Genomic DNA, 24,205 nt, shown 5'->3' with positions numbered 1-24,205 from the left:
GTAGTTGTGTGCAATTGCCATATATGGAGTTTTTTCGTACCTCAATCTGATTTGTTCTATGTTGGAGTAATCCTTAGCTGCTAAAAATGTAATGAAGACCCTGAAGACACTTAATAATTATCTCCTCTGTAGCAAGATTGCTTCTGTGCTCCTTTCAGTGGGATATCAAAGTTAACTTTAATCTCTTAGTTTACCTCATGTAAAATATTGCAAAATTATGTGCTATTCATCATATGTTGATTCTGTTTGAAACATCAGTAGTGTTTTTGAAGTTCTGTGAACAAAAGAGGAGCTATAAAAGTGCGTTCCAGGGCCTCCCCTGGTGGCGCAGCGGTTGAGCACTGGGCTGCAAAGCTGCCCACAGCCTCTGCAGCGCCGGTTCGATCCCCGGCCACCGGGAAGTGTTCCACATGGTGCGCAGACCTCTCCTGCCGCACCCGCTGCTCCCCTCAGCAGTGTATTTCATCACCTGGCTCTTCTGTTCCCCTCTGTGGCTCTGGTGAATTCTCTTACCCTCCCACACTTCTGACTGTGCCCAGTGCTTGTATAAATAAATATATCTTTTTTTTTTTCTATAGAGGCATGTTTTATTTATTTATTTGTTTGTTTGTTTGTTTTGTTTATACATGCACTGGGTACAGTCAGAAGCACGGGAGGGTGAGAGAATTCACCAGAGCCAGAGCGGGGAGCAGAGCAGGCAGAAGGACTGAAGTACACTGCTGAGGGGAGCCGCGGGCGGCAGGAGAGGTCTGCGTGCCATGTGGGACCCTCCTCCGGTGGCCGGGGAGCAGTGGCGCCGCAGAGGCTGCAGGCAGCTTCGCAACCCAGCGCTCAACCGCTGCGCCACAGGGGAGGCCCAATAAATATATCTTTTTTAAAAAAAAATTGGATTCTATACATGAATGGGAAGCTTCATAGCACATTGAAGGCAGGGTTGCCTCATAGTACTACCTTCTGTGACCTGGACGACACATGGCTAGATATGGGTCTGATCATTTAGGTCAGTTTTTTTTTTTTTTTTAATTTATTTATTTGTTTATACAAGCACTGGGTACAGTCAGAAGCGTGGGAGGGTAGGAGAATCCACCAGAGCCAGAGCAGGGAACAGAACTGGCAGAAGGACCGAAGAACACTGCTGAGAGGAGCAGCGGGCGGCAGGAGAAGTCTGCGTGCCATGTGGGACCCTCGCCTGGAGGCCGGGGATCGAACCAGCGCTGCAGAGGCTGCGGGCAGCTTCGCAATCCAGCGCTCAACCGCTGCGCCACCGGGGAGGCCCCATTTAGGTCAGTTTTGATGCAGTTGGAAAATTTCCCTGCCAGAGATGTCCCCTATCAAACATGATAGGAAAAAATTCCTATTAATGATATTCACTCATTAAAATGAAACAATGCGCACACTCTGTGTATCAATAATGTTGTTAAATTACTTTATAATGACATAGAAAATTCAATTAGGGCCTCCCCTGGTGGCGCAGCAGTTGAGCGCTGGGCTGCGAAGCTGCCCGCAGCCTCTGCAGCACCAGTTTTGATCCCCGGCCATAGGCGAGGGTCCCACATGGCGCGCAGACCTCTCCTGCCCCCGCTCCTCCCCTCAGCAGTGTATTTCATCACCTGGCTGTTCTGTTCCCCGCTCTGGCTCTGGTGAATTCTCTCACCCTCCTGCGCTTCTGACTGTACCCAGTGCTTGTATAAATAAATAAAGCTTTAAAAAAAAAAAAAAGAAAATTCAGTTAAACTTATTTCCATTGAAAAGGGAAAGCTGTGATTGACAATAAAGTCTTTTGTAAAATATAATGACCTTAATTGTGGTGAAACAAAAAATGGACCATTAAAATAGCTTTCATTAATAGTGGTTTTCTAAATTATTTTTTTATATATAGAAAGATAGATAAGAATCCCTTTATATATATATATATCAAGTGATCATCACAAGAAAGGGATTCTTAATAACGCTTGGATTCTTGAGTGCAGGACTGAGGTGGGGGAGTGGGCAGGAAGGTGGGAGCAAAAAGTCGTGCTCGTCCAGTGGGACTGTGATAGAGGGTATTTTAGTATAATTTTTAATTTACTCAGCTATTTCTTTCATGTGTTGCTTTAATCTTCAAGTGTAACTGAAGCTCATTAACTTTTTGTTTCTATAAGTAATGTTAAAATGTTATTTCAACTAATGAGGCAATGGGTATATAGTAACAAAGACAGCTGGCCTAGGAATGAGAAGAGCTAAGATTTAGTTGTAGTTCTGAAACTGTTTCCTCTGATTTATTAATAAATCACTTATTCTTCAGTTTTCCATACATAAAAGTGTGTGATGAGATTTCTGATCTAAACAAAATGGCATAGACTTGTAAATCCTTGCCAGTAAAGATAATAGAGATGTCAGCTCTTCTCAAATTGATCTGTAGAATTAAAGCACTTCCTATCAAAATCCCAGCAAGGTTTTTTTGTAGGTATAGACATATTCTAAAATTTATGCAGAAAAGCACAGACCCTGGAGGCTTAAACAAAAAGAAGCATAAAGTGGGTACAATTAGTCTATCTCATATTAAGGCCTAATAGGTAGCTGTAGTAATCATGGTAGTGTGATATTGGTGAAGGAATAAACATATAAATAAATGAGATGGGATAAAAAAAAAATCCAGAAATAGACCTACACAAATACACACAATTGATAATTGAAAAAGGTTTATTCAATAGAGGAGTGCATTTTCAACAAATAATGCTGGAACAATTAGGCCAATAAAAAGAACCTAAACCTTTTATACAAAAATAAATTCAGAATAGATCACTAACTTAAACGCAAAACTATAAATCTTTTATGAAAAAAACAAATTTTTGAAGTAGCAGTTTGCAAAGAGTTCTTAGATGTGCTGCCAAAAGCATGAGCCATGAAAGGAAAAACTGATACACTTTTGCTCTGGAAGGACCTTATTAGGAGGATGAAAAAACAGGCTATAGGCAGGAAGAAAATATTTTCAAACCACATACTCAACAAACATTAGTCTTAAATATATGAATAACACTCAAAACTCATCAGTTAAAAAAAAAAAAAACAACAACACAGCAATCCAGTTAGAGGGGACAGAGGACCTGAACAGACATTTGACAAGAAGCACATGAAAAGATGTCAGAGATATCATTAGCTACTGGGAAATGTAAATTAAAACCATGGTGAGATATCACTATACACCTATCAAAATGGATAAGGTCAGAAATTAGAACAACAGGTGGTAGTAAGGATACAGAAAAACTGGATTGTTCATACATTGCTGGTTGGAATATAAAGTGGCACTCAGAAAAACAACTTGACAGTTTCTTATTAAACTAAATTTGCAACTTCTGTAACTCAGTAACTGATTTGGGCCACTTATAGTATGTTCATTCCAAAACCTGAACATGAACGTTTCTAGCAGCTTTATTCACTCCAGATGTCCTTCAGTGGAAGAATGGCTAAACAAGCTGGTACAACTATACCATGAAGTACTACTCAGCAAAAGAAAGAGAGAGAGAGGCAACTTAGATGACTATCCAGGAAGAAATGTCAGCTCAAAAAGTTCTGTGTTGTAGGATTCCATTGGTATAACACTGTCGAATTGACAGCACACAGAAACGGCGAGCAGATTAGTGTGTTTGCTGGGTATCAGAAATGGCAGGGGAACTAAGCAGGGTAAGTATCTGTTAAAGGGTGATGAGCAGAAAGAGGATCCCTTGTTGCATTGGAAAAGTTCTTGACTGTATCTGTGTCAGTAGCAAGGTTGTGAGATGATGCTGTGGTTTTGCAAAATGTTACCATTGGAGAAAACAAAGAGCTTGCGGGATCTGTTTATTTTTTATAACTGTGTGGAGCTCTAGTCCTTTCAAAATTAAAAATTTAGTTTAAAAAAAAATAAACATAGTGATGTCTGCCCATTTTGTGCCAGAGTTATTATAAATGTAGGAGGAGGTACAGCGAAGTGTGCTGGCACATGGTCTCGCCCCTCCATACATTTATTCTGACTTAGTTATCCAGTGCTTCTAGAAAATGTTTGTTGTAATTTATGTGTTATTATCTTTACTAAAGTTCATTTACCCACCAAATATATTTTAGTGCTTTCTTAGTGCTGATCACCATACTGGGAATAAAAAAAAATGGGAAAAGAGATGTGATAGACTGAGTGCTTCCTTTTCACATGTGAACAGAGTTGATAATAGAATAGATAGATCTGGAGCTGGTGTTTGTTTTAAAGTTTTGTTTTTACTGCAATGTAATATTAATTCTATATTTTAACATTTGTTTTTTCTATTTCCCCTCTTGTATTTTAGGTTTCAAAAGACATAAAGGTTCAGTCAGGTGTTTGGTTAGCTGATGAAGTTGGTTTTCATTAATTAAGACACCTTTCATATCTTAATATCAATTTGGAATACATCTTGCAGTGAATACTGATTCTTTTATTAACATCTTTCTTGATACACATAAAATACGTTAAGTTCATCTTATACTTAATGACACTTTTGACTCAATGAGACCAACTGTTTCTGTATTTTCATCTGAATATTTCACCTGTCCTAATTTTATTAATTTTTATATTAATCAGTTTCCATGGGGGTCCTTTTTTTCCTTCAGAGGAATTATTAACAGGTTGAGGGCCTGATGTTAAATTCTGTGACATTCCATGGTGGTAATATATTACTTGCAAATAAACGAATGCTAAAATCTCACTTCTCATCTTTTTTTTTTCCTTTTGTTTTTCCAGTGTCAATATACAGTATCTGGTTTTATGACAAGAATGACTGCCACCGCATAGCCAAACTCATGGCCAAGTAAGTATATTACTTCATAAATTTAATTAATGATATATGCATGATGAAAAAATTATTTTCCCCCTTATTGTTACTAATGTCTATTAACTCATGTATTATCCCCTGATTTCCTATTTATTGTCAAATATTTGGATAAGACAGAAAAGCTTAAAGAAACCTGAAACTGCTTCCCAGTGTTAGTATTTTAGTCTGTTTCCTTCCAATCTTTTTATTAGGTTAATTTGTTTCATTTCTTTTTTTTTTTTTTTTAAGATTTATTTATTTATGCATACAAGAGCTGGGGTTAAGGCCAGAGATGTGGGAGGTGAGATGATTCACCAGAGTCAGAGTGGGGGAACAGAACAGGCAGATTGACTGAAATGCTGCTTTGGGGAGTAGAGGTGTGTCAGGAGAGGTCTGCTGGGCCATGTGGGTTACTCCCTGGCTGTCTGGGGATTGAACTCATGCTGCAGTGGCTGAGGACAGCTTCATAGGTTGTGTCTTAACCCGTTGTGCCACCAGGCCCCGTTTCATTTGTTTCTTACAAAATGTATCTTACGAAAATATGATCAAACTGTAACTCCTGCTTTTCATATCAATAGTATTTGGGGGCATTAAACAGTTCTGAACTGTAGTATTTATGATGACTATATCCAGTCCTACAGATTGATGATAATTTAACCAGAACCTTACTGGTCTTTTTCTGGGTTTGTTTGACTTTAGGGGTTACATTTTTTCTCTTCCATGTGTCCATATATTCCATTCACCCTCCACCAAACCACCTGTGCCATTACTCTCTCTGCCTCCCCGCCCATCCTCTCCTCCCTCCCGCCCCGTTGCCTCCAATAACCATTAAATTCTTTCACTGAGTTCAGGATTTATTCCTGCTATATTTTGCCTCTGTGCAGTCAGACTTCCCAGCTCCATATATCATCTCATCCAGTTCCCAGCCTGACCAGTGGATCTGATTTAGTTTCTATCCAGATTTCCCCTGTAACAAGTGGTACTGTGTTCAGAAACTGATAGTGAACTCACACACATCTATGATTACTTCCTCTAGTGAACTAATTTTGACACATATTCTAGATCTAGTAGGTCCCAGTTCACTAATGGGGTGTGTTCCGGGAGATTTCTTACAAATAAGAATCTTGGAATTTGGAAAGGAATTTTCATTAAATGACTAATTCTAAAGATAATTCATCTCTTCTCAAATTAGCCCACAGCAACCATCCCTTATGTGGCTTTATCTCTATTGCTGGTACTGCTGGTCTGGATTCTGGGAGCCCAGGACACCAGTGGCAGTAGAGGGGCCCAAGGAACTACAGAGCTCTGGGCAAAATGCTATATATAGTGGACAGTGTGTTCTGGTGCACCTGGTTTCCTTTTCCGCTTTTGTCCTAATAACTTAAGAAATTTGGGCCATGTTTTTTCCTCCGTCAAATCAAAATTTCCATTGCTCCCCTGCAAGATTTTTATTTACTTGTTCGTGAGGAAACAGTCTTGACTTTTTAAATTTAATTTTAAACTTATTGTTATGATTAAAAACCCCAAAACCTCAGGAGTTTTTTGTATATTTACATTTGAAAAGAAGCACATATGACTATTAGCCAAGTTTTAATTCAGGACTGCTAACATATCCTGATTGGATATTTATCAGGATATGTTAAATATCTTCTTTTGTTTGCTCTGGCTGGGATCTTGTGGGACAGACTTTGATTATTAATGGGTGTACCCCTGAAAACACTGTCACATATGAGTATGTATCATACATATTTGAAAGTGTGTTGGTTATCTAGTACCTCACTGTTTTGCCAAATACCTTTTTTCCAAAACAAACAAAAAAATTAAAACTTCTTTTCAACAAAACCACTTATTTACTAATTTTGTAGTTTTGAAAGTGACAGCAGAAGACAACTTTTGGTTTCTTAGAAGATACAGATTTGTTGATTCTTGATCATCTTGAAATCCAGAATATTTTTCATAATTATCTGAGCTTTGAAATATATTAATGTATAGACACAGATACTTTCTCCTGCAAACTGAGATATAAGAAATCTAATTAGGCCCTGAGTATCTCTTTTAGTGGCTTTTTTTTAGTTTGAGCTTTTTTTTTTTTTTTTTTTTTTTTTTTTACTATCAGGGCAAATGGTAACCCTTGTGTAAGACTTCAAATGGTAAATGAAGTGAAAGATTAAAGGCCTATCTGAATGTTGTTCTGAACCCAAAAATAGGATGAGAAAGTAGAAGCAGGAAGCAGAGAGAGAAAAGAAGCATTCAGGCTTGTTTTACTAGAAGGAGGGGCAGTATTGAGAGCAATTAGGATTGTCCTCATTCAACTATTGATAGTGAATTTCCAAGTGTCTGGCCAATTAATGGTTGAAGAGAATACTTTGCATCTTAACATTAACTGTGATAAATGGTGTTTTAGTCACCACAGATTTTTTTATCTTAACTCTATATACAGCCTCTATTTCCTACATATTTCAGAATATTGCTTCAACTAACCAAAAATTCAGGTAAAAAGAAAATTTTTTTACATAGTATGCATCTAAATAAATGTGCTTGTTAGTGCTCATTCTGTTAAATATTCTTCCCATCACTTTTTGAGAGCTGTAATATAATAAAAGTTCTCCAAGTCAAAAGTTTACTTATTCTAAAAGATATGTTAGTAAAAACTGAGAAGCTATAGAAAATGAGTGAGCAAACTTCTAGACCTGTACTGTACTTAATTTTGGAAAACTTCTTTGGTCGGTGGCAAAGTTGTGAAAATTGACTGAACTTGGAAACGTTGACTTTCTTAAAGAGGAAACCCTATCTGCCAGAAAGTGTTTTTTTAACAATAAAAATTTGTTTGAATATTTGCTTACATCAACTATAAAATCTAGAGAACTTGTAGAAGGGACCTTTACTCCTGATCTTACAGATGGTCGTGGAGGCATATTTGGGAATTTAAGAAGTGGGAGAGGTAAGGATACTCGAGAGTTTGAATTGAAATAAGCCTCAGAATCCAAATCTCACTCACATGAGGGTCCCTTCCATGCCACCTGGACAGCTTCTATTGTCAGGAGCGGTGAGCTCTGTAAGGTGACCTGGCCTGTTCCTCAGCGAACAGAAATCACCAATCCCATCCAGGTCATGGGACAGATGAATGACAACATGAATAGGCCAGGCTGCATGGCAGGAGGTAAGTAGAAATAGGCTGCATGACCAGAATCCTTGATTCAGATAGATTCAGACTGGAGATGCCTATGATAATATTAACTAGTAAGTTATTTTAAACAATATTCTCTTTTCTGATTATTAGAGAAGCCTTTTTCAATTATGAAAAAACACAAAAATAAAATAAAGTGGATGGAGTTGCTTGTAATTTACCACTACCAGATCTAAAGTTAAGTTATCTTCAAAAAAAATTCTCTATTTTTATTTCAATCTTGGAGAAAAAGAATAAGAATCAATAAAATATCCATATGCTTCACCACCAGCTTTTATTCCTGACTTTTTGCTATAATTGCTTAAGGCCTTTTTATGCAGGAAGGGAAGATTTTTTTTTTTTAAGATTTTATTTTATTCATTTATGCATACAATAGCTAGGGTGTAGGCCAGAAGTATAGGGGTGAGAGGATTTATCAATGGTAGAGTGGGGAGCAGAACAGGTGGATTGAGGGGAGCAGCAGTGGAGACAGGAGAGGTCAGCTCCCTGCCGATAGCTTCATGGTTTTAAAACTTAACCCCTTGGGCCTCCCCGGTGGCGCAGCAGTTGAGAGCTGGGTTGCGAAGCTGCCCGCAGCCTCTGCAGCGCCGGTTCGATCCCCGGCTGCTCCCCAGCCACTGGAGGAGGGTCCCACATGGCGCGCAGACCTCTCCTGCCGCCCGCTGCTCCCCTCAGCAGTGTACTTCGGTCCTTCTGCCTGCTCTGCTCCCCGCTCTGGCTCTGGTGAATTCTCTCACTCTCCTGTGCTTCTGACTATCCAGTGCTTGCATAAATAAATAAATAAATCTTTTAAAAATAAATAAAATAAAACTTAACCCCTTGTGCCACCAGGGAGGCCCAGGAGGATGGTTTTAAGAAATGAAACCTCACTGGTAGATTTGAAGACCCTTGCCCTATCAGTGGCATTCTTAACCCCAAACTTCTCTTGCTTTATGTATTTTCAAGTGAAAAATTAGCTTAAGCAACACCAGTCAAAATAAAGAGCATTGAGGGCCTCCCTGGTGGCGCATGGGGTTATGTCTCAGCACAGTGAAGCTAACGCCAGCCACTGTGGCATGAGTTCAATCCCCGGCCAGGGAGCTAACCCACATGGCACAGCAGACCTCTCCTGTCTCATCCACTGCTGCCCTCAGCAGTGTATTTCACTAGATCTGCCTGTTCTGCTCCTGACTCTGTCTTTGGTAAATCCTCTCACCGCCCCACCACATCTCTGGTCTACACCCCAGCTCTTGTATGTATAAATAAATAAATATTTTAAAAAATAAAGAGCATTGAGTTCCCTTCCGAGGACTGTGCCAAGAGGCATTCAGAATGGACGTACTGTCATAGGCTACAATACAACCTCTACAAAACTAGACTGTCCTGAACCCCTGATAAAAGAGCTGTTTACCTTTATACCAGAAAGACTGTTTACCTCTTTACAGTAACTTTACCTTTATACTAAGCATCAAGATCCACATGTGGTGTGTGCCCAGGCCAATTTTAAATTTGTGATGAGACCTAAAGTTCTTATGAGACATCTAAAGCGAAAAAACCAGTCATATGTGGCTAAGTGTGTCGTGGCTCCAAGTGTGCTAAGCTGTCCAGGACAGGATCAGTGTGCTTTTCTTAAGAGGAGCAGAAAATCTTTGAGAAAGTGTTGAGTACATAAGCACAGAGTCAGAAAACTCAATTTAAAAAATGAAGCTTTTTTGAGTAATAAAAAATCAAAAATTAATAATAATAAAATTAAATAACATTGACATTGCTTAAGCTATTTCTTCACTTGAAAATACATAAGCCCATATAGGTGGGTGATCTCAGTCACCCACTTAGTGATTCTTAAAGAGAAAATAAGAGAAACCTTTTGTTTGTTTATAATACTATAATTACATTTTGAAGAGTCACCAAAACCTCTGTTTTCAAGAAACTAATCTTTCTTCATCTAAACCAGTGTCAATACAAACTTTCCACACTAGGTTATATTCAGCTATGCAACCTTCTTTTGTCTTGGTGGCATTGTCTATTTTCAGATTTGCTTTATCACTTGGTCTGACTGATTTTTGAGGTACTTCAAAAATGTGAGAGAACTTAGTGGCGTTTTCAGTATACCTGCTTTCACCAGCTCTAAAAAGGCATTCTGAGTTACTCTTTTAACAGTGAAATATATTGGTTGACACCGTTGTGAATGAGATCGTGAAATGGTTAGTCAGATCTTCCTGTAATGAAGTAACCAAGACTGTTTTGTATTTTAAGAACAGTATTGTTGTGTGACATTCTTCCTGTATCCTTGAAAGATGGACACAAGAGTTCATGGGTCAGGTTGTATTTCCTTCTAAACCTGGTTCTCTTCCTCTAGTGTGGTAAAAGAGGAGACACGGCGGTCCCAGCTAGCCGCTCGGGATAAACAGAGTCCTAGTCAGGCCAATGGCTGCAGCGACCACAGACCCATTGACATCCTGGAGATGCTAAGCAGAGCCAAGGATGAATATGAGAGGGTGAGACACTGTGGTATCCAGGGAGCACCAAAAGAAGAGATGATCTGCCAGGGGGTTGTGAATTGGGAAAGTTACCTTAGTGGCCAGCAGAAATAATTAGTTCAGAAAGAAAACATGTTTTAAAGTTTTATGCCCCAAAAAATGAGGAAATAAATTATTTAAATTAGGATCCAAAGCAAACTACAGGGGGAAGCAGTTTTGTTTTATGGTTTGTTTTTAGTATTTATTTTTTGCATAGAACTGGGGTTATAGGCCAGAGGTAAGGGGGCGAGCTGAGAGGATTCACCAGAGACAGTGGGGAGCAGAACAGGAGGATTGACTGAAACACTGCTAAGGAGAGCATCGGGCAAGATGGGAGAGGTCTGCTGTGCCATGGGGGTCAGCTCCCTGGTTGGGGATTGAACTCAGGCGGCAGTGGTGATAGCTCTGAGACTTAACCCGTAGGCCACCAAAGAGTCCCTCTTTTTTTTTTTGTTTTTTTAAATAGCATTTCTGGTCATCCTGAATGCTGTTTTGTGATCCAAATAGTAGCATACTTTTCACATAATACACACTTTTCCTTTTAAGAATCAGATGGGTGACTCAAATATTTCCAGCCCTGGATTGCAGCCAAGTACTCAACTCTCCAATCTGGGAAGCACTGAGACTCTGGAAGAGACACTGACTGGGTCGCAAGATAAGGTATGTACAGCCAGAGCCCTGTGATTGACTAAAATTAACATAAATCCATACTCAGCCCCTTGGCACAGATACTACATTTATTTAATAACACTGCCATCTACTGTTAAAGAACAAATAATGCTGTCGGGTATTAATAGTATTGAATTGCATTTCAGCTTCATAATTCTCTTATTAAAATTCTCATGGGATTATTTCCCAAGTTAGTTTTGTATTGTTTTTTGGTTCCTGTGGTTAAGAATAATTCATACCGGGTCTCCCCTGATGGCGCAGGACATTGATCGCTGCGCTGTGAAGCTGTCCGCAGCCTCTGCAGCAGCGGTTCGATCCCGGCCAGCCAGAGAGGGTCCCGCATGGCGAGCAGAACTCTCCTGTCTCGCCCGCTGCTCCCCTCAGCAGTGTAGTTCGTCAATCTGCCTGTTCTGTTCTCCACTCTATCTCTGTGAATCCTCTCGCCCTCCCACACATCTGGCCTGTACCCTGGTTCTTGTATAAATAAATAAATGTCTTTAAAAAAAAAAGAATAATTCATACCTTCTAGTGTCCCTGATGCACTGTCCAGGTGGAAAATCTGACATGGGCACGTTAGATCCAGACAATAATAATTCTCTAAACAGGATCTGTGAGGTGAGGAAGGAACAATTTAAAATCTCATATGGTGTAAAATTTTGTTGTCTGCCATGTGTGAATTCCCTTTCCCAAGGGGTATAGTCAGACTACACTTGATTTAGGCGAGGTGTTAATAAAATACAGAATCCAGCCTTAAAGCATAACACATAAGGAAAGAGTAAAAATTTTTATAGCTGATGGAGGATGACTCCATCAATAAATAAGTCCAAATACTAGGAGAATATAACCAGTTTTTCTTGTCACATTAAGGAAAGTTGTAGAGAGGGTCATTTCTCATGCAGATTGTAGAGCTTTTGGGAGCTTGTGTGGAGAGAAGTAAGCTCTACTCGTTTAGCATATTGCAACTAATTTAGCCAGTTATATATTTCCCAAAGTTGGTACATTTTGACCTGTAGGCAAATGTACCTCTTGGTTATTCAATCCTTAGTGGCTTCCTCTTTTCCAGAGGACAGTATCACATCCAGTGGATGGGTAACCTATTATCTGCTTGATTGGCGTTTCAGTATTGGGGCATATGGGTTGAGAATGTGGATTATTAGGACTAAATTGCCGTCTGGTTCTGTTGTTATACGTGAGCCTTCCGTTTACAATTTAACTCTTGCATAAAGCTTCATTTATTCCTTCTTACATGAGATACCTCTGAAACCTTAATGCTTTACTGCTCACCCTACTGCATATAAAGTCTGAGAATCTTACTGCCTAGCAGTTTTAGGGAAACAGCATAGGAAAAGCTGAAAACTTTCTGCTGTTTTGGCAGTAAGTGTTCAGGGTTCCATCATATGGTTTCACTTCTTAATATGAAGTAGATTTTAGATCATTAGAAATACTTTTTCTTTTTAAGCAAGAGTTGTCATATATTCCATTAGATAGGTAAAGAATGCTATCAAATGGTGCCATTCTTGAAGCATTAGGCATATTTCATGTTGAGGATTCTCTGTGTTCTGTTATGTGCTCCTTTTCTCTTTTTTTATAAAAATAGGATTTGATGAAATTTTAATAGCCTAACATATTATTTGATGTTCCTTAAAACATATCTGAACATAAGCTTAATCTGATTGCTATTTAGAAAGTGTTTGTATAATATCAGCCATCTTCCATTTATTGAATGGTTCGTGAGCACCAAACATTATATTGAGAATTGAATTCTCACAGCAGTTCTATAAGATAATTACCACAATTTTCCCCATTTTTCATACAAGAAACTAAATAGAAAGGTAATGTAATTTCCCAGTTAAAACCTGGGAATTGTACCTGGATAGCTTTGCTTTCAGACTCTAAGTTCTGCAGTATTTTTTAAAAGTAAAAATGTGAGGAAATTAAACCATATAAAATCTTTAGCATATACAGTTTATAATTAGATGTTAATTCTGTTTTATATTCCAGGGGAGGTTCTGAATCTGGAAAATCCCTTAAAGTACTAGATAGTGTTGTGACAAGATAGTCTTACCAGCCTGACTACAGCATTGTTAGTGGGGCTCCTGCATTTGCCCCTTGAGAATTCCTTCACTTAAACAAAACCCTCTTGTCACAATAACTTGCCAAGATATATTTTATTAGCTTTTTAATATTAATGGGCTCCTCTTTTGAATATTTTATTTTCTTCCGCAAGTTATTTCCCATTGCTTACATTGTCCTCAGACCTGCTCCCCCACCTCTCCCCTTCATCTTCAGTTCCCAGTGCTGACCTCTCCTTTCCCTGTTGTACCTCCTCAACAAGGCGTTCCCATTACCCACCCACCCAACACCCCAGGGTCCCACTGCCAGTAAACTCTCTCCTCAAGCTAATAACCTCTTTCTCTTTTCCTCACCCCTGCCTATCACAGCACCCCTGCCCCTGGTAAACTCAATAATTATTTGTCAAATGAGTACAACAAACATTTGCCTGGGAAAAACCGAGCTTTCCTGTAGAAATGTGCTCATTGTATAGTGCTGTCATTATATTTAAGATACAGTGTACTTGAGGACCTTTATAGCCTGTCTGAGCCTCTGAAAGTCATGTGTTTTGATCATTTTTTTGTGTGTGTTTACATATAAACATATCTAAAGAACCAAGTAATCCACATACTTTAGGAATAAAACCATAAGTTAAGGCTGCTTGTATTTTCAAAGTACTTAGATTTCTTTCCCATTAAAGCAAAAGTTCTCTCACGGTAGAATGTTTTTGGTTACTCTGAGGGACCCAAGTCATAGCAGGAACCAACGCCTTGTGGGTAATGAGTAAATACAGGTGAAATAAATATGGCAGTAATGCACAGAAGTGTGGGAAAACTCACAAGTGGAAAGCATAAATGTTTTCTCCTTTAAATCATTGGAGTGGTATCAGTATGCCAGATCACTTAAATATGTGTAAATTTAACTGTTTCAGACTTAAGCGCTTTGCTTTTTTTGAAAAAAACAAAAAACCCAAAATGTGTTTGTTGGGCTTGCTTCCCATTCATTTTGATTCAAGGTGTTCTTGTTGCTGGTTCTGTTGGAAGGAGCACCCTTCCTCAGCCTTGTTCATTCTCCCATATGCTGGCAGAGGACAGTGGAGCAGCCAACACCCAAAACTACCTTTGTGCATGGCAAGACGGTGGTGATTTTATAGCATCCAGGGCATTCACATCCATGAAGTAGGAACTAGGGCTCTGCCCCAGGCATTTATTCTTGTTTCCTCTTCTTCTTTTTTGGAGATGGGTGAGTGAGGGAGATCATGTGTGAGAGGCTTGTTCTCATGGGGAGGAAGCCATCATCACTGGAAAGCTCTTTGCTTTTTCTTAAGGACTCTGATTTAGGAGTAGGGAGAAAGAATAGCTTGCTATAAACTTATTTCTGCTATTTGCAGGGTGGTGCCTAGCTTTTTATCAAGAACAGTGAAAGTACAGGTAGAATTACCTGATCCCTCTGTTCTCTTGAGTGTCACTTCCCTGCATGTGTTTCTGACATGGGGACGGTTAGGCACAGTTGACTTTGTAATAAGTTAATTGCCCCACTCACCTTATAGCCATCTGCCCCCCCAAAAAAGTGAACTCTAATGCTATCACTTGGAGTCCCTAAAAGTTGAATTTTGTCACTAATGCTGAGTCGCTGACTTGGGGAAACTAGATGCAACTTCATCTCATCTCCATCTTAATATCTCCAGTTTGTTCCATTTCCTTATTTTCAGACTCCTTCTATCCTTGCTTCTGCAAACTATTTTGGTTGATGAAAAAGAAGTGTGGTTATACTGACTTGCAAGAGCTCTCTTTCATTAGTTGATTTGATTTGTTTTTCAGTCTGCTCCATCTGGACACAAACATCTCACGGTGGAAGAATTATTTGGAACCTCTTTGCCAAAGGAACAGCCAGCAGTTGTGGGTATGGATTCAGAAGAAGTGGAGAGGCTGCCAGGAGATGCCTCACAGAAAGAGCCCAGCTCTTTCCTGTCATTTTCCCTTGAGCAGTCAGGAGGGGCCACTCCGTCGGAAAACCTGAGTGTCCATCCTGCTGCCCACCACTCACTGCAACCTGAAGTCACCACCCCGGTGCTAATCACTCCTGCCTCTATCACACAGTCCAGTGAAAAGCAGGCCCCAAGCTATGCGATCCCTTTGCGCCCTGTGCTCAGTCCCACTCTACCAACAGAAGCTCCTACTGCACAGGTTCCCCGCAACACCACCATGATGCAGGCGGTGAAGACTACACCTAGACAGAGGTCTCCACTGCTGTGTCAGCCAGTCCCTGAGCTGACCCACACCAGTCTGACTGCCAACCAGGGCCCCTTCAGGGCCCCACTGAGCATGACAAACACAGCTGGTACATCCCTCCCAAGCGTTGATCTTCTCCAGAAACTCAGGTTGACCCCACAGCATGACCAAATACAGACACAGTCACTTGGGAAAGGTGCAGTGGCACCCAGCTTTTCTCCAGCAGCTGGCCAGCTGGCTACACCTGAGAGCTTCATAGAGCCTTCCCCTAAGACGGCGGCAGCAAGAGCCGTAGCTTCAGCCTCCCTGAGCAACATGGTGCTTGCTCCCCTTCAGGTACTAGCAGTAGGGTGTGGGCTACAATTGGTGGGATGAAACAACAGACACCTTGGTTTTGACTGATATGAAACAATTGTTTTAAATTGTTAATTCGTGAAACAATTATTTCAAAGAGACAGTGATTGCATGCATCAAGGGCTGGAGGAAAGAGGTGCGAGCGGATACCTTATAGTTAACAACCAGATTATTGGCAAATAGTGCTGAAGCTTAATTCCAATTCCCAAAATTGTTTCAACTGAGAAAAATGAAGAAATTGTATTTTAGGAAACCATATTCCATATTTTCTTATCAGTGTAAGAAATTCTGGCGGGGGCCTGAATTAGTGTGGACAAGTGGATTTGTTAAGATACCTGATCAGTGGGACCCAGTGATAGGTTGTATGCGGGGGTGAATAAGAGCCTTATCTCTCTCAATAATTTATAAAGTTGGTGAGAAATGAGAAAATCAGTTCAGAATTAAAGTAACTTGTTCAGGAGCCCAGAGAGTAGGGCTTTATGGTAATAATCCATGTCCTTTAATGGTAATAATCCCCAGTCTTGACATTTTACCAAACAGTATTGTATATAGAGTTCACCATAGTAACAATATATTTTTTTTAGTCAGTAGGATATTTTGTCCCATTCCCTTGAAATCTCGTATAAAAAAAGAAGCAATTTAGTATCTTGGTTCATTAAATTGTCGTTTTTGGCCATTTCTGTTAAGGTTCCAGCAGTAGGAGGAGGAGAGAGTTTAGTGTAACAGACAGTAGCATGCCCCTGAAAAGCACCTGTCACCACTGCTGCTGTTTGCTCTGGAAATACACCCAGCAATCTTGAGCACTGCCCCCTCAGGTTCTCACCTATGGGATGGCACCCTGCGACTTCATTGAGTTATAACGTATTTGCTCTACAATAAAGCGTTATCTCCTAATGAGTGGGGACAAAAATTAGCATGTGCTACCTGTTAAATTGTCTTTATCAAGAGGTATCAAACTATCAGGGTCTTGCATATTTACAGACTCAATAGCAAAAATAGTTTGGGACTGTTCTGAGAGATACAGGTTTCAACTTTTTCCTTAGGGTCACCTTAAAGACTTCACACCTAGCCCTTTCTCACGGGGGCTGAAGTGGACACTGCTCAAAGCTCTCATCCTGCAGTTGGTCGTTGGAAGCATTATCACAAGTTCTTGTCAGTCTGTCCCTTTAGGAATCTAGAAACTAGTTAATGTCTGAACTGTTCCTTATTACTAACTTAGATTTTTCCCCACTAACTAGGAATCTGCCTTAAAATTGAACTCTTTTGTTGTTGTTTACATTATAGTCTATGCAGCAAAATCAGGATCCTGAAGTCTTTGCCCAACCTAAAGTGTTGTCTAGTGCCATCCCGGTAAGGACTCATTTTTCTGAACAACATATTATGTGTGTTTAGTTCTTCTGGATGTGAACCGAAACTGTCACTTGATGTGATGAAAAGTGTTAGCTTTCAAGCCTAGACACATCTTAGAGTCTCTTCAGCCAGACTCCCTTTGCTGCCCCAGATAGAGTTCAGTTCTGTAGCCTCTGCAGGCCTTGCTTCATCGCTCTGTGAAGGTGTCTTTTCTGACTGTGTGTGTGAGTGTAGAGTAGGCCATGGGTAGGCACTCACTTTCAGGGTAGCTTCTACCCTGAAAGAACTGTGATGTCCCGGTAAACAGTCACTCACGCTATGAGACTTGCACTGGCTTTCCATTGCTCTATGTACAGAGACCCCCAGTCTGCTTATTCTTTTTTTGCTGGTGCTCCCCTGCCTCATTTTTTAAAAGTTGCCCCCAACCTTCATTATCTACCACCATGATATTACACTTACCTAGTTTTAACGTTTCCATTTGCCTCTGAGCCTTTGCTCCTCTCCTCAAGTCTCAGAACTTAAAATAAAGCTAGCCTCTGACTGGTCTTTTTTTTTTTTTTTTTTTTTTTACATCATTGTTCATTTTTAAACAATATTTGCTTCCCTCCACCCCCTCAGGTATTAGTCCCCATAGAGTTTCCTTCACCATGTCCTTTGCTCTGGGCCTGGCTCCAGCACTTTGGTGCAAGTGACAATTGTTCCCTTGCAGGTCGCAGGCCCCCCACTGGCTACTGCAACAACCACAGCAGTATCTTCAGTCCTGCTGTCCCCAAGTGTTTTCCAGCAGACAGTTACAAGGTCCACAGACCTTGAGAGGAAAGCAAGCTCCCCTTCTCCTCTAACTGTTGGAACAGCAGAAAATCAAAGAATGCCTTCTATCATTCTCAGCAAGTCTCAGCTCCAGGATACATTAATACATCTAATAAAGGTATGTGGATATCAGTTTAGTCTTGAGTTTTCATTCTATAATTTAAGAAAAAATATGTAAGTTCTTAGAAAATCAATTCATAAAGTAAATTCAAAACTAGCTGGGTGTAATGTTTCTCTTTTCATAAGCATGCACTCCTGGTAGAAAAATACCCCAGTGAATTCAAAATACTAGTCATGGTTGTCTCTGGGCAGTGGTATTCTTTAGGTCCTCAGTTATACAAATCATTTATACACCTTTTTCCCTAAGCTTTTGTCAAGGAAAGAAGTTCCAGTGAGGAAAAATATAACATTACCATCTCTTGCAGAATGATTCCGGCTTCCTCAGTACACTTCATGAAGTCTACTTGGAGGTTCTGACCAAGAACAAAGATAAAACCCTCAACCTATGACTGGAGCAGAATGAATTTGAAGGCAGAATGTCGACCTCAGAAACAAATAGGCCTCACCATGGGAGCTTCTAAACAGAACACTGAGTTTTGAGAATCCTGAAATTGAGCCTATGAGAAAGACACTCATTACTCAAGAATGTTTTCCAAGTGACGTTCTCAGTGATAATGGAGGTTTCACTGTGAAGCATCACCAGCAGACCTTTGTTTTGACAAAACAAAAAAAAAAAAAAACTATTGTGTTAATTTGTGTGGGTGTTTTATCAACTGTAAGCAAGTATGTGAAATAAGGAGTCTGATGTTCAGCTTGCTTTCACTTTCAAGGTCTTAGGGAGGAGTCACCAGCCTCACAGCAGAATTCAACCCGTTCAGTACCCCTTCCCAATCCCTTCCCCTAGAAACTTGAGCATTAGAATGATTGTCCAGTCCTGAACAAAGCTAAAGTCAGCTCTGTGCAAAGGAGCTTCCAGTTTTAAGGATCAAAATTTGAGTTGGCTAATTAGGTCTGATTGGTTTCAGAAAAGTGTATTTTATATGAATGCCCCACTTGGGCTTTAAAAGTTCTGAACTTTCTTCATTGTGTTTTGTTTTTAAGTGTCCCCTTGAAGTGCTGCATGCAGCAAGCTCCCAGTATAGTAATACTGTTTGATTCAGGCCTGTTGGGCCTGTGCTGGTGTGGGAGCAAGCATGTCAAGCCTTTGAAGCAAAAGCCGGGGCTGGTAAAGCCTGAATTCCATCAAAAATCTCCACTGAAGTTAAATTCTCCAGTAGTTTTGAAAATGTTAAGATTGTGTGATGAAGCATAGCCTTATTTTCTTTTTCTGTCTAAACACAGAAGTCATTGTTGATTGTTTTCCTTAACACTTTGACAAAAGGACCAGTGGACCAATCTGACAAAGCCATTCTGGTTCCATTCCTTGAGTCTACTGAGAATAGTTTTAAAGCTATGCAGGAAAGGGAGCTGTTATTCACACTGCCCTTACTTTATTGTAGAATATTGAATTAAGAACAGAGTGTGAAATTCAGAACTTTACCTATCTATTCCTAGGCTGTGAGTACTTTCCCAGCCCAAAGTGTGAAAATATGTAAAGATGCTTTGTTATGCTGCTATTGATCTGCCATGATTTATATTTATTCTTTTATGGCATGTTATGGTGATTAGTAATATTTTAATGTAGATTTTGATTTATTTCAGCAATAGTAATTTTAAGATATTCTTTGAATGAAAGTGTCTTCATTTCTATGATACAGGTCATTTTGTAGTATTTAACCAATTAAGATGCACTGCTTACTTCTCTGAGCACTATTTAATGATGGGGTAAAAACCCAATTGGCTCAACCAGCTAGCATAAAGATTAGCTGTGAATAATGCTGACAGATGTGATGGTTCCTTGGGAACAATCATTTAAGCTTTAATGGTAACTCAATCATAAGTCTATAGAATTTTTTTTCCCCTAGCTGAAATTTTAGAGAATACTTGTGAATTTCATACTTGTTTTAGTTTGGTCTTAGTTTTTTAGCATAAAGAATACTTTGATTAGCCTTTGTTACTCTGAACATGCTTCCTGGACAATTTTTCTGCTTCTCGATATAATGTCTTCTATTGTCTACCTTGTTCTGTGTGACTTATGCAGAAGTCGGGGAAGCTTACAAGTTCTCATACTGAATTAGGAATAGTTGTTTTCAAAGATAGTGTGTAAATTCAGCAACCAAAAATGAATTGCTCATGCATCACCCAGGAAAGAGAAAGCTATGGTGAGATACAGAGCATTGCTGACACCAGGAGAGGGTGCCCAAGGAGCCACTTGACTGATCTCAGAAAGCGGGTGCACTGGTAGGCTGATCACACCCAAGTGTTGTCTCAGTGGGCTTTGGTAAATGGAAGAATCAAAGAATTCTTGTTATAATAGACATTTGAATTGAAATGATGCTTTTGAGTATGTATAATATTGAGAGTTAAGAGAGAATATCCTGTAAAGGGTCTGTAATCAAATCTGTTCTTTTTCACCCTTTATTCCAAGGAATGAATGATAGTTGGTAAAGAGAATCTATGATAGTTTTCTTTAGTGGGAAAGTAAACTTTTTTAAGTGCCCAAGTCATGAAGACTTGAACAGGATAAATAATCCTGTCTCAATGTTGAAATTTATATATTCAAAGCATTTACTTAAAATTCAGAAGCCAGAAGGTCACAGTCATTAGTACCAAGAAGTTCAGGCCAGAATGAATCCCAAGAGAAGTCAGACCAAGCCTGATAGTTGTCGTTAGATAACCCTGACCCGAAAGTCACAGTTCAGTTGCCTTACTTCTCGTTCAGGCTTCTACCCAGAACCTCATGCTAGCTTAGTTGTGTGTTTACATTGCTGCACTGTCTTAACTGGAACCTTAGTTTAAAATCTTCAGTTGAATCAGAATAGACATCAAAATAGAGATGCTTTTTGCTGGGTTTTACAGAACTCCAGGAGACCTGCGTTTAGACCACTATCTGTTGTGCCCACCCTTAGCCCTAAGTGGGTGGCACTGTTCTTTTGTTATAGTTAATGTAATGTCTTTGAATGGACTCCAGCAACTCCCAAACAGCCTGTTCCTTTAAGGCAGAAGTACCTCCTCGTTGTGCATCTCCCGAGATGTGTAAGTTGTGACTTTGAATCTTAACATTTCAAGTGACTGTCAGTGTCAGGAGAAGCATTTTTGCTGTCTGCATGTGACTGTCCACAGCTTACCTTCAAGGACTTTTGGGTAGCCATCATAGAGTGCGGTGTTTAATTATGAAGCCACGTTGACCCTGGTCCTTCTCTGCCAGAAGACGCATAGGCTTAGTTTAGAATGTGTCTGACCAGATTTTGCATGTCAAGCTTTTGTTCTTTTCTGCCTGTGTTTCTTTATAAAAATGATAAAACACCATCGAATCCTCTACTAGGTAAATACTTTTAAACCATGAAGCTTTATTACTCTCCTCCCCAAAGAATGTAGTTTGAAGTTTTCTCATTTTGGTAGTAGAGGCCATAACTGCCATTGTATTACTAATAATGCAACATGAAATTGAAGGTGCCTAACTGCTTAAAAAACTAAATCAGCCATCATACTGTAACTCTGGACAAAACATAGAAACACAGAGGAATGAGAGGTGGCACAGGCACAGTGGGCTCTAGTCTATGTGAGTGAATACAAGGAATCACAGGGACATGTGTCCTGCATTCTTGCTGCACATTTGCTGCTGAGCACATTTCTCTCTTACCTATCTTTGGTTTTCTTCTGTTGTATTCAAAGTACCTTCTGGAACCAATAGTGCCCTGTGTTTTCAGGTGTCTAAAATTTTAAGATCTGAACCAAGTAAAGCAACTTACTCTGCGCTTTTTAAAAGCTGTGCTTGAGAACATTTCCCTGAGTCGGCCGGGCCCTCAAGGAGCCTGTTTGTCAGCAAATTCAGCAGGAGAGACGTGTGCAATGTTTCGCTTGGTTTTGTATTTAACATCTTTATTCGAAATGCTAAGATGCAATATCGTTCACTTTGGGAAAATGCAAAATTGTGTTTCCCTTTTATCTGTGTGATTCCTTAAGAAACGTGTTTTTAAGATATGTGTTCTAAATGGTTTTTATTCTGTATTACTGCTTTAGCCATGTGGCTCTCATGACTTTCAGTGTCCTGGGCTCTCAGCTTCCTGAGAGACGTGGGGATGAGAAGCCCTGGAATTACAGCAAGATTTTTGTTCCATGAGCGCAATACTGCATCATTAACATTTTTAATGGTATGAATTTTATACCATCTGTGTATGTTTGCAAATATTAAGTTATTACATGTTTTCAGATGAGCATTTTTCATCCTAAATTTTATATGTTTGCAAATATATTTTTTTAATAAAAGCTCAAAACCAACTTTTAGCACCTACAAATATTTAGTAGTTTTTATTTAATCTATAGGAATGGGAACTTTTGAATGAGTTGCTACGGTGTGCCAGAGCCTCAAACTGTGAGGTGCTTGGGAGGGAGAGGGAGGCGGCTGGGGACCAGCAGGTAAGAGAATAAAGCCAACATGCTCCTTGTCAGTGTTTCCAAGCTGTTCCCGGCTGGCAGGACCACAGACCACACAGATTCTTGGGCATTTCATGTGAGTGGACAGCTCAAGAATTGCATTTATTCCTCTAACTTTTCCCCAGATGAAGGGTACAGTCCCAGTCAGCCAAAAACACGTCTATAGAGGTTTCTGCAGCCCATGTCATTTCCCATACTCACTCAATTCTCACTCAGTTCTCTTGTCAGTATGTGACAAATATCTGGGATGACAGGAAAGAAAGTAAAAATAAGATCACTCTGGAAAATTACAGAAAAGCTTAAAGAAAAAAATGGGTCAATCATGTATCTCCCTCTTATAATTTTAGTATATTTCCCAATGAGATTCCCCTTAAAATGCTTGCTATACCTACCTGCTCTCTTAAAGCAGACTGTGTGCTAACACTTGCCTTAGGACTTTAACACACACAAATACCAGCCATCATTAATGCTGTGAGCTTGTTCAACACTTAGGATTTTAAGATCTGCTGTCCTGTTGTTTTCTTGATCTTCTCAATAACTTCTCAAGGAAGTGAAGCTGAGAGTGATTGAGGATGTGCCAAAGGTAGCTTCGTTAGCTGGTAGCACGTCAAGAACCTGAAGCCAGGTAGACCTGAGAGGTGGTCTAGAATTCCTCTCTTGACCGGTACCTCCATGATAAATTATCCTAGATTGCTTTTTTATGGTTGCTTAGGTCACTTGTCACCATTAAAGCTGGAGTCGTCTGCTCTTTTTATCTCTCATGGCCTAGGCAACCAGGTAACTAGGTTCACTGGAATTTTGTGAAAAACTAAGTTCAGGGTGTCCCACATAAGATGGGCTTTTAGGTACATTGGTTGTTTCTAATAACATTTTCACTCACTGTTTATGGATCCTGGTTCATAGATTAGATGTTGTTAAATACCTGATCTTTGTTTTTTTGTTTTTGTTTTTGTTTTTAAGATTTATTTATTTATTTATACAAGCACTGGGTAGAGTCAGAAGCGCGGGAGGGTGAGAGAATTCACCAGAGTTGGGGGAGAGCAGAACAGGCAGACTGACAAAGTACACTGCTGAGGGGAGCAGTGGGCGTGGCAGGAGAGGTCTGCGCGCCATGTGGGACCCTCCTCCAGTGGCCGGGTAGCAGCCGGGGATCAAACTGGCGCCGCAGAGGCCGCGGGCAGCTTCGCAACCCCAGCTCTCAACCGCTGCTCCACCGGGGAGGCCCAAATACCTGATCTTTGAACCAGGAGTGTGTGGATATGATTGTTGAGGCCACTGAGAAACAGTTGATCTGAGAGAGCAGCCCATCTCTCCTACCAGAGGAAAAGCTAGAAATCGGGCAGCCCTATCATTTGAGGAAAGACCACCTTTAGGTGAAGACAGGTCCTTGGAAGTCAGCAGGGGAGAGTGGCAAAAAGTCACCAAATCAAACCCTGAAGTTCATTCAACATTTCCTTCCTTCAGACAGTGTGGGTTTACTATGTACTCTGTATTATGAAGAGGCCTAACAGATTTCTAAAGGCCTTAGATCAAGATTCTAAACTTCGTAGTGTTTGCTAAAAGGAGTTAGGGTAAGGCAAGAATATAGCCGCCTCACCCACATGGACCACGGTGAACCCATTGCTGTCCATACACACCAGAGGAGGAGGCTCCCAGCCCCACGTGAGCCTTACCGTGTCTCATCGAGCCCACCAGTTTAAATTTCTAGTGGAGATCACT

The 24,205-nt window shown here is 40.1% G+C and overlaps 1 protein-coding gene across 2 annotated transcripts in view; it reads left to right on the top strand.

The window, feature by feature from the left end:
- DCP1A (decapping mRNA 1A) overlaps positions 1-18,674 on the top strand; it is a 37,559-nt gene extending 18,885 nt beyond the window's left edge. The window contains exons 4-10 of one of the 2 annotated variants that reach the window (XM_037530665.1): positions 4,730-4,796; positions 10,325-10,463; positions 11,031-11,144; positions 15,026-15,772; positions 17,075-17,140; positions 17,850-18,068; positions 18,376-18,674. In XM_037530665.1, coding sequence (XP_037386562.1) covers positions 4,730-4,796; positions 10,325-10,463; positions 11,031-11,144; positions 15,026-15,772; positions 17,075-17,140; positions 17,850-18,068; positions 18,376-18,459 — 1,436 coding nt within the window. In that variant the 3' untranslated portion in view covers positions 18,460-18,674. The remainder of the gene's footprint in view (positions 1-4,729; positions 4,797-10,324; positions 10,464-11,030; positions 11,145-15,025; positions 15,773-17,074; positions 17,141-17,849; positions 18,069-18,375) is intronic. The other variant, XM_037530672.2, reaches the window with a different exon arrangement.
- The last annotated feature ends 5,531 nt before the right edge of the window (positions 18,675-24,205 follow it).

Source organism: Talpa occidentalis, unplaced genomic scaffold (assembly GCF_014898055.3).
Source record: "Talpa occidentalis isolate TD23 unplaced genomic scaffold, MPIMG_talOcc4v2.1 talOcc4.10, whole genome shotgun sequence".
In the NCBI taxonomy this organism is placed as follows: domain Eukaryota; kingdom Metazoa; phylum Chordata; class Mammalia; order Eulipotyphla; family Talpidae; genus Talpa; species Talpa occidentalis.
Note: the sequence above shows the minus strand (reverse complement) of the source record. Positions and strands in the feature narration are given on the sequence as shown.